Raw genomic sequence first — 14,619 nt, 5'->3', positions numbered from 1 at the left:
AATCTATCCAACAGCTTTCAAAGTCTGTCTTCAAAAGAAAAGTTACTTTGAACATGTGGATGACAGCAATTGTATTTGCCTTAATAAGCTTTAATCAAAGTAACCAGCACTCTTATTTGTTTCAGAAGTATTAAAACTCAGCATAGCTGGACTATAGCTTCTAAATGGGGTAAAGCCAAATGGAAAGACCCATATGGAAAAGTGTTTGTTTTGAATGAAGTGAAAGTTTTTATTCCTGAGCAAAACAATTTTCAACAACTTTTGTCTACAAATTCTAGCCACAAAGCATCTATACTAGAAGAAAAAAAATGATAAAGGGCTTGGTATAAGACAGAGCATTGTGCTCAAAGAGATGTCAGAATTATGAAAAGATGATCTGAGAGGTCCAGATAAGACAACTGACAGAGTCATGCAGGAGCTGTAAGATTAACAGTGTTTTGCCCTGCCTCACCTTCCGAAGAACACTTCCAGAGAATATTTGATTAAATGAAGCTGAAGAAAGGTACTTGCTGTGCTAATTCCCTCTTGTCTTGCATCACACACAGGCCATGACACAAAAACACCTTCAGAGATCACTCCCACATGACAGCAATGTCTTTTTGTTACTGGTACACAAACTGGATTTTGTCTAAACCCAACTTACAGAACATAGCCTCTAGAAAAGAGGGTCATAATTTATTTAGATGCTCCCTTTCGGGTCCTGAGAACACAACTGTTTTATCACTGTGATTCCCAGAAAGCACTAGAATTATTTGTATCCTAGGCACACCAGACTAAGTTGCAGACCACTCATGCAAACATCAGCATATAATAGCAATAAGCCATTAAATATCAGATGTCTATACTGAGATAGATATATCAGGCTCTCCTCGAGTGAGCTGTTGAATTCCAGGTACGGACAACTCCCAGTGAAGAGGTTTTGAAGTCTGCACTGAAATTTATGGTTTGTTCCTCTTACCATTGCAGGATAGTTCAGAATAGCAACATAAGGAGTGACATCAAAAACGTATCACAAGTTGGAGAACTAAGTGGACAGAGTCATTGATATAAAAGATCCTGTTGACTATTAATAATTCAAAGGATGGTACAAAAACCTTTTTGAAGTAGGAGGTTTTCACTTTTAAGTCAAGAACTGCTCCTGTGAATTATTCATCTAAAGGGTATCTAAACAACAGCTTACAAGAACTATGAGTTGATCTGTTTCTCCTAAATGTGCTGGTACTGTTAACATTTAAGATCTCCTTCACTAAGTTAACTATTTCACTAGTACCAAGGTCCAAAAGAAATTCCTACACAGTTTACTGCGAGTGACAGCTTATTTTACAAGTTCTTAGAGCACTGTCTCAAGGAAAGCACTGGAATGTAAAAGAGAAATAAACTAAAAGAGGTTTCCCAAACAGCAATCCACTTTTGAATCACGAACCACACACAAGAGAGTCATTTTAGATGCTACCCATTCTTGAAATCCACTAGCTTGGAGGGTAACCCTTAAGTTGTTCTATTTCAAACATCAAGCAAAATCAGAAATGTTACTAAGGTTTTTTTTTTTTCCTGCCCAGAAAAACTAAATACTACAGTTAGAAACCAGACAACATGCAAGTACCGAAGTAGTTATAACTGTACATCAACACTCCTTTCAGAATTGCCAATAATCTTACCACCTTGCTGTAGCCTGGAACTTACAAAGTTTAGTACTGAAGAGTTTTTGGACTAAGCTGAGTATATGCCTTGCTTCAGTCTTCTGATTTACCTGAAACATGATATTAAAATTAAAGATTAAAAATGTTATTTCCCATTTCATTTTTTTTTAATCCTTATACAACCAGCACATTTTAGTTTTCAAATAAAGGGAAAGTTTATTAAGTCTCATAATAAGAAGTAAACATGTATACATGCATACCAACACATTCCTCAGTCTACATATATATTTAATTTAGGAAAAAACAGACAAAATAATTTAGATCCATAGTAACTAGCAGACATTCAGAAATCTTCAAACTGTGAAGGAAAGCTAGCCCCACTTATAAAAAATGTAATACCATTCATTCGTGATGTTTCAGTTCTTCTAAAAATATCCTCTGTTTACCTTTTTGTTTATGTCTTTTCTCTCAAATTCCACATATAAAAATTCTCTTTCACCAAAAAAATATTTAAGATAGTTTGCATTATCAGGTTCATTTTTGTGACTGCACACTAAAACTTTTGTTGTTACTACCCCTCTAAAAAACCCTCACCTTATCTTATAGGATTTTATCTTAGTGGAAAGGTTGCCATTGCCTTTTCATCTGACAATTTCACCATGGAAACAGTTTTGAAAAGGAGGAAAGTTATTTAACAAACACTTATTGAAATGCCTAGTTTTGCTTTTTCATTGTGTTAGCTAATAATCTAAACAATTAAATAAATATAAAAATTGCACTTATTAAAAGTTGTTCCTGCATGTAGAAGAATTGGAGCTCTTTAACCAGCTTTCCTCCTGATGTTAGGCAACTCGCTTCTGTTACTCTGTGCTTTGTGCATTTGTGAAACTAGGGTAATGCTTGATTTTCAAAGGTTTTGCAGGGTTACAAGGTTTATAAGGTTAAATCCATATTTGCAACATCACGGGAGCCACAGTTCATAGCTATTATCAGTGTAAAAACATATTATTAAATCAAAGGATTTGACCCTTTGTTTCTCATGTTAGAATCAAGCCTGATAAAAATCACATACATTTTTAAAATAGTTACTGAATTTAAAGTGCTCAGGTTCCAGAGAGTGCACCAGGCAAACAGACTTTAATTATATTTTTAAATTACTTACTGGTTCTTCTTTAACCACGAGGCACAAGTCACCATCACTGCTACGCGTGCCAAAGCCATTCAGTGAGGATCCAACCAAAAAGAGTCTGCTCTCTGTACCAAAAGAATCATAGAAGAAAAACTGACGAGACATGTCTTAGTTTGGGAGGAAGGGAGAACTGTGATCATGACGAACATTCAAACCAATACTGAATGGTCAAATTCAAAACATACGTGGAAAAATTCGCTGAATTTCCCTCTGGAGTTCTGTTCTGCAGAGTTCTTTTCTGTTCAAATCACAGGTCTGCTGCTGACATGCTTGAAACAACTCCAAAACCTGCTGACTTAACTTGAAACACACATTCAAAAAGTAATGATATTGGGCAGTAAAACATTCTTTCCTGTCAGAGATGCAATTATATGAAAAATAGAAGAGACTGCATTAACAAGCAAATAAATTAAATGTCAGCATTGTTTCTCATAATCTATTCCTTTTTTGGGAGTTTTATCCTGCCTAAATTCATATTGAACACTTCCCCACAAGAAATTTCTGTAGTTTTTAATATTAAAGTTTGTCCAATCTTAGAAAAAGATGTCTCTCCACAGAAGATAACTTTTGCTCTATCAGTATCTGCGGCTTTTCAGGGATCAAGCAGTGAAAGACGACAGACATCTTTTGCTGACTTTAAAGTCACCAGTTTGACTACCTATAATAGGGAGAAAACAAAGATTAAAAACTGATTTAAGTTAGCTTTTTTATCTCAGCCCCACTCAAACTATCTAAGAAGTAGTCAGATCTTTGGTGGAAGCATGTGTTAATTGTTTCCTCTTTAATGATGATATTGCTATACGCTATAATCAACAGAAGTACTTATACAAAAGAAAAAAGCTGATGCAAGATGAAATATAAAAAGACTGATTAGCCACAAGCTTTTTTTTTTTTTTTTAAAAAAGAAACAGTTCCAATTCCAACGTCCACCTGAAGACGACATCTTCTTCTACATATGTATATATGAACAACAACTTTTATCTCCTTCTGAAGGGGAGCAGAGGACATCTTTACAGGCCCCATATCATATTATTCAGAACAGGCTTCTCCCATGTTACTGGCTTATTTCATCAGGACCTCCCCCAGTCATGCAACACACCAACCACCCTTCCAATTCCTACTATGCCTGGATCAGACAGGTAAATTTCCTGAAATCAACAAGGGAAAAAAACCAAACAACTATACAAAAAAAAAAAACCCTCCAAAATCAAACATACTAACAAAGAGGCTATACAGAACTGGGAAGACCATAACAGCAGGTACATTTACTGATATGCTGCTATTCCTTATAAATAAAGCTCAGCAGCAGAGATGCCATGACATGTCACTGAACCCCAAGGAAGTTTTTATTGTCTCCCCCAGCATCACGGAGTCTCACCAGGACAAGGTAAAGCACAGGCATAGATAGGTATTACCTTATCTTTGGCCACAGGGAGCGTGGTCTCTATAGGGTCTGAAAACGAAGCGTCTCGCAATGGAGGGACACATCCAGTTAAATCTGGTAGGTAATGTGCATGAAACAGTTGAGATGGAATGGATCCTGGGAAGGAGTATCTACGTTCTTCCGGTAAAGGCACTGTTTGGTTAACTACAGTTGTTTCGCGATGAGGTGAATGAAACCGCTGCCGTTTGACATCATATGGAACGTTTTGTTCGCTTAGTCTCCTACAAAAAAAAATAAGACAGTAATTCCTGTAGCTTGCAAGCTCCAACATACGATTAAAGTACACTCGCTACAAATACTTATGATTATTAACTGTGACTATCTCACTAAAACCATCTACAGAAACAAAAAGCGTGCCCATCCTAGATATTAGGTGAAATAAACCTGGAACGGGAAATGCAAGAGAAGACAACTGCAAAAGCACAGCTACCCTTGAAGTGGATTGATGCAACTGCTTAACAGGAGTATTTATATTAACCAGTTGAAACCAAATGGCAAGTTCAGTCAAGCAGGATAACTAGAAAAGACGAATGCTAGAATATTTGTGACCATATATTCTTTTTCTTTTTTTCTTTTTTTTTTTCTTTTTAAAAGATACATACAGAGTACATAAGCATACTTTTTAAAAACTAAAATCTACAGAAGTGCAGTGAGAAGTTTTGTGAACTCTGAATACCCAGTGACGAATAAGAAGTTCAGCAGTGGGGAAGGGAGAAAAAACAAACAAAAAAAAAAAACTTACCACAATAGCCATTCAAAATGTAGCATTTGTCTGTGCAGGCTTAGATTGTACAGACAGTAAAATGTGTAATCTGGGCAAAAAAGAACCACTATTCATTTGACAAATCAAACTAACGATTGTATTACGCTATGCAGGTCATAAACCTAATGCCTCATTTTCAAACATAAATTTTTATCTCCACACTAACTCATTAGTCACAGAAATTCCTGTGTGTTTTAAAAGATATAGTGATCTTATGGACAGCCCCTTGGCATCTGAACTCTTTATTAAGAAAAAGTTGTACTGCAAGGTAAAGTGGTTGAATACCACAGTCTACCACACCAAAGAATATAAAAGAGGACATTCATATTTTGTTTATATATTAAGTAACTGCACATAAGCTAAGTAATATAGGGATATTCACACATTTTTAAAAAAGCATGAAATCAAATATTGATATTATGTATGAACAAATTAACTATTAATAAAACTATAGTTATTCTTTCTAGTAAGAAAGGTTGGCATCAGAATTGCTTTATGACCCAGAGAGACAATATTAATGAAACAAAGATTTAACTAACAAGATCTCAAGTCATCCTTTCAATTTTTAAGGTCTCAGCTGTCTTTCTGATAGAAGTTAATAATGACAGTACCTGCCACAGTCTTAAAGGAATGCATAATGTAACATTAAATCAAAACATGAAGCTGTTTCAGCTTATTTTAACAGAGAAGAACTTACAAGAACTAATCTTCACGGAAAATATCTTAAGAAGAGTTCACTCAAGATCTAAAGAACTAGTTGACTGCAAATCCCTTAACACAGCATAGCTTTCCATAAGTCAGACTGCTGAAGGGAAAAATATGCATACAGCATGCAAAACCAGGACTTTCTTTAGTTAACGAGATACCTATATAACCAACTATAGCTTAATGCTATATATTTAACTATTCATATCCTCTCAGCTGTTAAATCAGGAAGAACAACAACATACAGGCAAGAGTTTCAAAGACAGGATTACTTAAGGCTTCTTCCCTACCACCTGGTTCACATAGTTAATTAAAAGTTATACAAACATTTATCAACTATTATTTTCTAAACCGATAAGCAGGATATGAAAATCATTTTTTAAAATGTTAAGAGAAAATAAAATTGCACTCTCATCTGCAATTTCTCTTTTTGTTGCATGAAGGAAGTTACCTAAATTCAAGTAAGTATGGCTTTTGCCAAAAAAGGAAAAAAATTATGTTTTCATAAAATTTCCCCACCCAAAGTGCTTGAATTTATAACTTTGTATTTGAAAAATAAAACTTCACATAATTAAGAAGAGCAAGAGAAACATGTAGTGCATCCTCAGAAAAACATCACGATTCCCATAAAACACTGAGGGAGAAATTTTACTCTCAACTTGATAAAACAACAAGAAAACATTCAATGCATTGACACAAACCTTCTAACAGTCAAGCACACACAGACTATGATCTACTGCAACATTAAAATAAAACAAACAAGTCAGTTCTGTAAGGCCACAACTGCTGTGAGAGAAAAACTACACGTACTGGATCACTAATGTTGACTAAAATTCTCAAAAGCAAGTACATGAATGCTTTAAAGTGCCATGACATGTGAATATGGCCTACTGATCAGAAAGGCTGTATTCACTATTCTTAGTATTTCTATTGAAATTCAAGTTGCTCAAGAAACATAGGTTATATAACCTATGTTATACATTATAATCAGAAGTAATTACTTACACACACTCATTAAAGAACTTACTTTCTTCCTCGGAATGACGTGGGGGCAGTAGATGTATGTACTGGACTGACATTTCCGTAAGTCAATGGCTGAGGTGTAACAGCTGGAAGAGTTGCAAGGTTCCCACTCAACAGAGCCCTAGAAAGACTACAGTCCATAACTATTATTCATACAATACCTAAGAGATCGTTTTTGGTTGATTGCTTTTCTTCAGTAAATACAAAACTCTGCAAGTCTTGACGTTTTTCCTTAGGAACAATACACGCGTCCTTTCTATTCAAAATGAAGTTTCAATATATAGTACACTTTTCATTGAAAAATGGAAGGTGGTCATTCTTCAGAGCAAATATGCAAAACCTTTTGCAAATGAACTAAGGGAGCATTAAAGTTAAGAGGCTAGAAGCGCTACGATTTTTCAAATTTCACTCCAAGCATAAATGCTTCTTCCCCTTTTCATCTCCCTTCTGGATTCCTCAGTGAACATATACAACTGAAGACCATCAAAACCAAACCGTAGATTATTAACTGTAACTAGTGAAATGATATCTCATGTATTACACACAACGCAGGAGAGCATTAAAACTTGCAGGTCACCAACAGAAGTGATATAGTTATATTTTCACACAAGATATCTTTCTATATTTCAAGTTTTATGCAGTACAATATTAAAAATACTGACAACCATGCTTCATAAACAGAAGTGTTTCTTTCAAAAGACAGTTAACTGTCTTTTACAATTCGATCCCCCCTCCCACCCCCAATCAAATCTTATTGTACTTACGCTGCATTCTGAAAGTTAAACTGAGCATCAATAATTTGCTGGTGAGAGAGAAGAGCAGGTGGTATGTTTAGAGGAAGCTTATTGAAGAAGGTACTGTGCTGTTGATGTTTTGGAGGGAAGGGTGGACGACCCAAGTTGGAGGAATTTGGGAACATGCTCTTCTGTACTGGAAGCAAACATGTATCCTTTTACCTACCAAAATAAATAAATAAGGCAACAAAATATAATACTAGTTACTTTTTAAACCTTTTAAACTTTTGGGTTAAACATTGCAATAATCTAAAATATACTTCTGCAAATTGCTTAAAATAATAGTGATTGTGGATGAGTTTATCACCTTTCAGGAGAATATCCTGAACAAAAATACTATGTTCTTCAAGTTTTATTATTGCTACTTCATTTACTTACTCTTAAAAGTGAATTTTGCTTAGCTTTCCCCAATTTTAGCTTTTACTTCAGAAAAGTTGTTAAGAAAATTAAAATAAAGTTGTTCATTGTCTCAAAGAAAATGAACATATCTTAAAGGAATATGTTTTATACTTCAAAAACTCCTCCAAGATGCTCAGAATATATATGAAGAAACACTGGTCTATACCACAAGAACATACAGATACAGCTGATCACAAACTATAAGCAAAATTAGTTCATTTGCATAGTATGACATGCAAATAAGCAGTGCAAATAAGCAGTCAAATGATGAAAGTAATTTTAAAGTAATCTATACATGCTTTAAGAATATCATATACATAATGTAGTCTTGTGCCTTTGCCTGCAAAATGGATTCTTTGACAGTAAATGTACATTTTTCTATCTTTTAAAATTAAAATTGATTCTGGCACAACGGAACACTCGATCTTACATCATTATACATTAGCAGAAGAATCAGATGAAAAAGAAAATCTTTGCCTCTACAACAGGCTAAACTGCATGCTACATATATCATTTTGCAAATTATCAGTATTACAGACCGAAAGGTCAACTTACATGTAGGAAACAAAACAGGTTTCACATCGTATGTGGCAAGACTATGTTAGAAGTTTTTTAAAAATGCAGTTACCAGTATGGAATACATCTCTTAGCTGCAGTGAAAAACCCAGTATTATTTTCAAGTTTCATCAGCTAGTTTTTATTTCAGTCTTAAATCAGAACCCTGCAAACAGGGTTCTGCAATGACGTTACCTTCCCTAAATCAAAATCCAAAATAAAGCAAGGTTGTAATATTATTGTCTCAGAGAAACTGTAATAGCATCTACGATGACTTTCAGTGCTGCCTATCGTGACAGGAAGCGAAAAGTACGAACTCTCCAAAAAGAGGTTCATCGGCATCACAATTCAGGTACACCCTCCCATGTGGGAGTTTATTTCAAACAGGCATGTACTTCTGGGGGAGAATTACAGAGGCGTAAACAAGTGAAGGCTTGTAGGGGAGGCCGAGCTCCCGCGCCCCCCGCTCCCCGAGCGCTCCCCCTGCGGCCCGGGAGCGGCCCCGCCGCCTCACACCGCCCCCGCCGCGCCGGCGGAGCCGCGGGACCCCCGCGACACTCACTCCAGGCCTGGGGCTCGCCAGCGGCGCCAAGCAGTCCCCCCCTCCTCTCCTCTCCTCTCCGCTTCGCTCCGCCCGCAGGCGCCGGGCAGGGCGGCGGCGGGGCCTTAGGGCCGGGGCCTTGGGGCCGGGGCGGCGCTGCGCGGCGCTGCCCCGGTCTCCGCTCGGCTCCGCTCTCCCCGCGGGCAGCGCGGGCCGGAAGCAAACAAACGCTCCTCCAGCTGAGCGCTGCCCCCTGACCCGGATCCCAAAAAAGCCGGCAGGAAGCGGCCGCTCCGCGGAGCCGTGTCGCCGCCTCTCCCCGGCCGTGTGCCGGGGCCGCCGTGCGCATGCGCCTCGGGCGGGAACGTGCGGCGGCTGCCGGGGCGGCCGTTGCGTGGCCGTTGGGCAGCGCGCGGCCGCTCCCCTCCCCCCCACCCCACCCCTGCGCGGCCCGGGCGGCGGCGGCGGCGGCGGCGGCGGCGGGGGGGGAGGGGCGAGCCGTGCGGCCTGTCGCGGCCGTTGGGACGGCGGCCGTTGCCGGCGGAGACCCGGCCGCGGCGGCCGCGGGAACGGGTAGGCTGCTGACGGAGCAGGGGCCGAGAGCAGATGGCGCCGTGCGAGGCCGCGCTGGCGTCTCCTACGCGGTGCCCCGGCCCTGGGCACGCGTGGGGCGGCGCGCCGTGGGCGGTTGCCCGGATGAGATGCTGCGCGTCTCACACGGCGGAAGGCTCCGGCGCTGACAGCCGCGGGCGCGGGTGGTGTGGGAGGAGGGATCCTCCTTGCGTCTGCCCTTTATCTGTGCAGCTCGGCTAGGGTGCGGGCGTTTGGGCTCCGTCCTTAGGCTGGGGCTGCAGCAGCATCACCTCCCTGCAAAGCAGCACGCCAAATCCCAACCCGGCCTCACAGCAGCTCTCTTCTCTATCCCCAGCTGCCATTGTTTGCCAGTGTCTTGTCTGACAAATGTCTGACAGCCTTTCTGTATTGAAGAAGGAATAAAAGGAAGAGGTTACAGCTGACAGTGTTCCACTGACAAGCAATACTGACTAAAGCCAAAAGATAGGATCAACAGTACAGGTATTTTGCTGTTCAAACTTGCTGGTGGTTTGTAGTTGAACTACAGTACAGAAGTGTGTCAAAAGGGTAATATTTGAATAAATAAGTTAGAGTTTGACCACCAGAGATGATGGGTGTGCTAGGACAAATCTGAAGGGTCGGTGTCAAGAACTGGCTAAAATGATTGTACCCTGAAAAATTCAGATCAGAATTCAGAGATCAGAAGATTTGAGCCAAATTAAGACTAAATTCCTTCCTAGGGAGAAGGACAACCACTGTAGTGAACTCTTGGCATTCAGTAGGTACTGAAATAATGAGTTTAGTCATATACACGGAAACTGTTAAAGCTTCTTTCCTTGAGAAGGAAGAATCAGGTTGAGAGCTTGTTCATCTTGGCCACAGCTAGGATTATCATAAATTAAGGCTGCAGCCACTCATAAATAGACCTAATGGATAAGAAAGAGGCAAAGCACAGGGGTCCAGGTAAAGTGGGGCTGCAAATCAACTGCCAAGGGAAGGTTTGGCAGCGAGAAGAATTCTCCGCTGAGGACTTCTTTATCTCAGCTATGACCGGGGATCGTTGTGTAAGAGTCAGCCCATGGCTAGGGTTAGGGTTAGGAGACAAACCCTTAGCAGGGGCATAGATGGAGATGAACTGCAAAGGTGGGTTGCCAAGGCAAGATTTGGGCTGCAAAAAGAATTCTCTCCAGAGGACTTTTTTGTCTCTGCTGCACTTGGAGTTGACATGGGTTAAGGCCTCAGGCACTCTCAGGGTTAGCGTTAGAAGAAAGACAAAGTCTAGGGGTCTAAATGAAATGGGGCTACAAATGGACTAGCAAGGGAAGATTTGGGCTGCAAAACCTATGATCTCCTGCAAACTTTTGTCACTTCTAGGCTTACGGTAGAAGAGAGGCAAAGCTTAGGGGTCCTGCTGGGGAGAGGTTGTGAAGGCCAGGTTTGTGCAACCAAAAGAGTTCTCCCTGAGAGCTTTTCCATCTTGGCCATAGTTTGGGGTCTTTGGCTAAGATCAGCCCACAGTTAAGCTTAGGGTTAGGGTAAGGGCTATTGATTTAGAGCGCAGGAGTTGTTTGGGTGTTGATAAGAGTTTGCAATGGGAAGGGCTGGAATGGGAAAATAATTCTGCTCTGTGAAGGAATTCAATCCCGAGGGAGCTTAAACAGAGGATGAGTAGTATAATAGATCTTTATTTTCATGCAGATCCTACCAATGCACAGTTACACAGGACTTTAACTTGATTTTCGTCTGGAACTCAGTCCTCTTTATACACTATCATATTTTGTTGGAATCAAAACTAACATGCTGTTCTTCAAGGCTTTTCACATTTGCCATGGGCCTACAGTAAGTTCCATATTGATAATAGTGTTTGTAGTAGTGTATTAAGTGCCACATTTGTTGTACAGCTAAAAGTGAAAAAGAGAGAGGCTTGGAAGTGCGTATACCTGATTGTACGTAGCACCTAACACGTAACGTGTGTTGCTGCTTTTTTCCTTGTCTGCTTTTCCTCCGCTCCACTAGCAGGCACAACCTGCTATTTTGTGTTTGCCTTAATCCAGGTATTAAACCTAACCATTTTGGGCATAGCCTGCCCACACTTAAGGGTTTTTCTGCATGTCATACTTACTATCTGTTTGTCAAAATAGCCACACATTTCACTGAGGCACCTAAATAACCTGACATTTTACAAATCACCAACAGCCTTCTGAGACCAATCTCTGTGCCCTGACTTGCTGAGAGTTATTGTGCAGATTTTTTCAATATGTGCATTGTTTCTTACTTCCTGATCCTGACTGCAAGGTCAGAAAGTTATAGCAGTGATAATGGTAATAGATAGCTTAGATCCTCTTTTGCCAGAAAAGACCTGCAAAGCCTTACCGCTACTTTTACTCATTCATGACAAAGAATCAGACTGCTGGTCAAGAGACGCTCTGCTGAACAACCTAAGCAACAGGGAATTTGAGAACTAGCGCTTGAGATTTCACCAGATCTCCCCAAATGGAATATGATTAGGAATGATCTTGTGTTTATACCTCCAAAGAGATTATTGTCATGAAATAAAAAATGGTTTATTTATTTTAACAGAACGGTTTGTAAGACAAATTTATTAAACAACAACAAAGAATCTGAATGAACAATGAAAGAAGTTTGTGATCTCTAATAGAAGCAGAGGCTGAATTCAGCCTTTAAAAACTACGAACAGTATTTAGTCCTAAAGGATAGAGAAGAAAATGGCTTCCAGAAGTCAATGTTAAAGAAGCCTCCGATACACCAGTTGCAATCTCTGTCATAGAATGGAAACAATTATGCAACAGTAGAGTTCCTGTTTGGTGTTATTCATAATTTTCTGAAACTCTTTTTGAGCCAAACTGTTCCAGGTTTGGTTGCTCTCTGAAGGTGAATAGTGCTGGAAAGTTTGGTCAAAGTAGTTTGACATACAGTAGCTCAAATAGAAGAAGTGGAGAAAAGTCTAATTTTCTATGGAAACCTTTGACTGATCTTAAAAAGTCTATAGGCTCCTTGCTTTATCTTTTGCACCAGACAAAACCTATGAGAACTGGTCCAGGAGAATGTTTAGAATATGCTTTACGATAGGAAACTCATCATTATGAAAGAGCATTGGATACTATAGCTTTTAAAAGTGTTATTGATTAAGAATGATTAAAAACATCTACTCAGTTGACTGTGATGTTTCCCTATCAACTTTCTTGAAACATTTTTCAATCTGGGGTGCAGCTACAATGTATCGTCATTTATTTCTTACTAGTCTCAAGGACCAGATCTGGAATAATGAAAGTTGTATCAGCACAGTGTTTCCTTTTGCATATATCCATTTTCATATTTTGCAATGAGGCAGAACCTGGCAAGTATATTAAAATAAGAAATGTAACCTCCTATGAAATAATGGAGCTGTAACAGGGATTAATATGGCTCCACAATGAAGACTGTTGCTTTTTAATCATGATACCCATATGATACGCTTTGCAGTTTGTTTGGAAGTCAGGATGTTCTGGGATTGAAGCCAAACCAGAGACTTAAGTCTAAAATAAATTTTCTGTACCAGGGAAAAGCAGCTTTACTCATGAAAACAATATAGGATTTTAATAATAACACAAAGAACTTTAATCAGATGTACATTAAGAAACAATATTAAAAAAGCACAAATCAATTGCTACATGTTGGCAGATGTCCATATCCACCTTAACTGCAAGATTCACAAGCTTAGCAAGAAAATACTGAAGGTAAAATTCATAGTTTTCTTAATTAAACAAATACAACACATTTTATGTCACTATACAACAGCCTGTTTCTGACTTAGCAGTGATTTGTATTTTATGCCCATATCTGCTTCCTCAGTGCTTTTAAAGTGAGAAATCAGTTGATATATTTATTACAATAAGTTAATTTATATGAACTTATACACATATCACATAACATACAATGCACTATTTATAAAATGCAATTAGTATGTAAGATATATGCATGCCAATGTATATTAACTATACAAATGTGTATATTCCATTTATGAATTATAGCTTAAAATCATAAAATATAGATTTTATAATTCTATTGTGCTGATTTATAGCAAAATATGTACGTATGGCAATTTTTATTTGGGATGACTTAAAAACATATCTACACATGAATGATCCCCTGTCTCTTTCTCAGATGAGTTGAATTTGTACTATGCCATTTTAGATTATTGTTGAAAATACAGTGTTTTTTTTTTATGAGAATTGAAACTGTTGGGATAAATGGTTAATGCTGCGCACCAGTTAGATGTGTGACTGTCTTAGCTAGTCATTTCATGACTTCATTACTTCTATTTTTTAAATTTTGTAATTAAATGCCTTTATATTTAACTCTTTTTAAAAGAAATACTGGATTCTGGATTTTCCTAAATTTTAATATTTTCTCTTTTGCCTGAATAAAGACAAGTTTTAAAACATAGAAATGGGGTCGTGAATTTTGATTGAAACAGTGGAGGATGCCAATTACTTCTGCACAGTTCTACAAAACTGTTTTGTTTTGCTTTATCTTGTTTTGTTTTGTTTTAATCCATCCTAATCCTGTGAGGATAGTCATGTTCCCCAAGCCCTGAATTAATCAATCAAGCCTTTGAAAGCCTTGCATGAGAAGCCAGTTTCCAAAGGTTAATCCTTTAACACGGTATTGGCTTATTGTTATGAAGGTGTAGGTGATACTCACTGTGGCCTAGCTGGTCTTTTTACCAGTAGCTGCAAAATAACAATTTAACGTTAATGGATCTGGCTATACCTAATGATTAACCTAACTTTGTGCATTAGAAACCCAGCCCAGGGGATGGCAGGGGACAGATGGACAGACACAATCTTTTTTCTGTCGTAAAGTACTAAGCCCTTTGTAGAGGCAGAAAAGCATTACCTCTATTTTATACTTGACTTTACTGAATTAAGCATACACTTAGAAGTTAGGAGGTCTCAGCTAGCATACTGAGATTTGAACAAGTTGGAAGGGC

At 38.8% G+C, this 14,619-nt stretch overlaps 2 protein-coding genes across 12 annotated transcripts in view; one reads left to right on the top strand and one right to left on the bottom strand.

The window, feature by feature from the left end:
• Positions 1-9,313, bottom strand: part of LOC138060864 (poly(A) RNA polymerase GLD2-like) — a 45,694-nt gene extending 36,381 nt beyond the window's left edge. For 4 of the 11 annotated variants that reach the window (XM_068926452.1, XM_068926455.1, XM_068926451.1 and 1 more), the window contains exons 1-7: positions 9,075-9,212; positions 7,529-7,720; positions 6,769-6,894; positions 4,245-4,494; positions 3,015-3,129; positions 2,803-2,894; positions 1,684-1,750 (exon numbers count right to left, since the gene is read on the bottom strand). In XM_068926452.1, coding sequence (XP_068782553.1) covers positions 1,684-1,750; positions 2,803-2,894; positions 3,015-3,129; positions 4,245-4,494; positions 6,769-6,894; positions 7,529-7,683 — 805 coding nt within the window. In that variant the 5' untranslated portion in view covers positions 7,684-7,720; positions 9,075-9,212. Of the gene's footprint in view, positions 1-1,683; positions 1,751-2,802; positions 2,895-3,014; positions 3,130-4,244; positions 4,495-5,015; positions 5,086-6,768; positions 6,895-7,528; positions 7,721-8,512; positions 8,594-9,074 lie in introns of those variants that run through there. The other 7 variants (XM_068926448.1, XM_068926453.1, XM_068926454.1 and 4 more) reach the window with 6 other exon arrangements.
• Positions 9,314-9,521: 208 nt separating this feature from the next.
• The window catches only part of LOC104152957 (homer protein homolog 1), a 127,767-nt gene continuing 122,669 nt past the window's right edge, over positions 9,522-14,619 (top strand). Inside the window, exons 1-3 of the mRNA XM_068926443.1 lie at positions 9,522-9,626; positions 9,982-10,127; positions 11,325-11,465. The gene's annotated coding sequence lies outside the window, so the exon portion shown is untranslated. The remainder of the gene's footprint in view (positions 9,627-9,981; positions 10,128-11,324; positions 11,466-14,619) is intronic.

Source organism: Struthio camelus, chromosome W (assembly GCF_040807025.1).
Source record: "Struthio camelus isolate bStrCam1 chromosome W, bStrCam1.hap1, whole genome shotgun sequence".
Classification (NCBI taxonomy): domain Eukaryota; kingdom Metazoa; phylum Chordata; class Aves; order Struthioniformes; family Struthionidae; genus Struthio; species Struthio camelus.
Note: the sequence above shows the minus strand (reverse complement) of the source record. Positions and strands in the feature narration are given on the sequence as shown.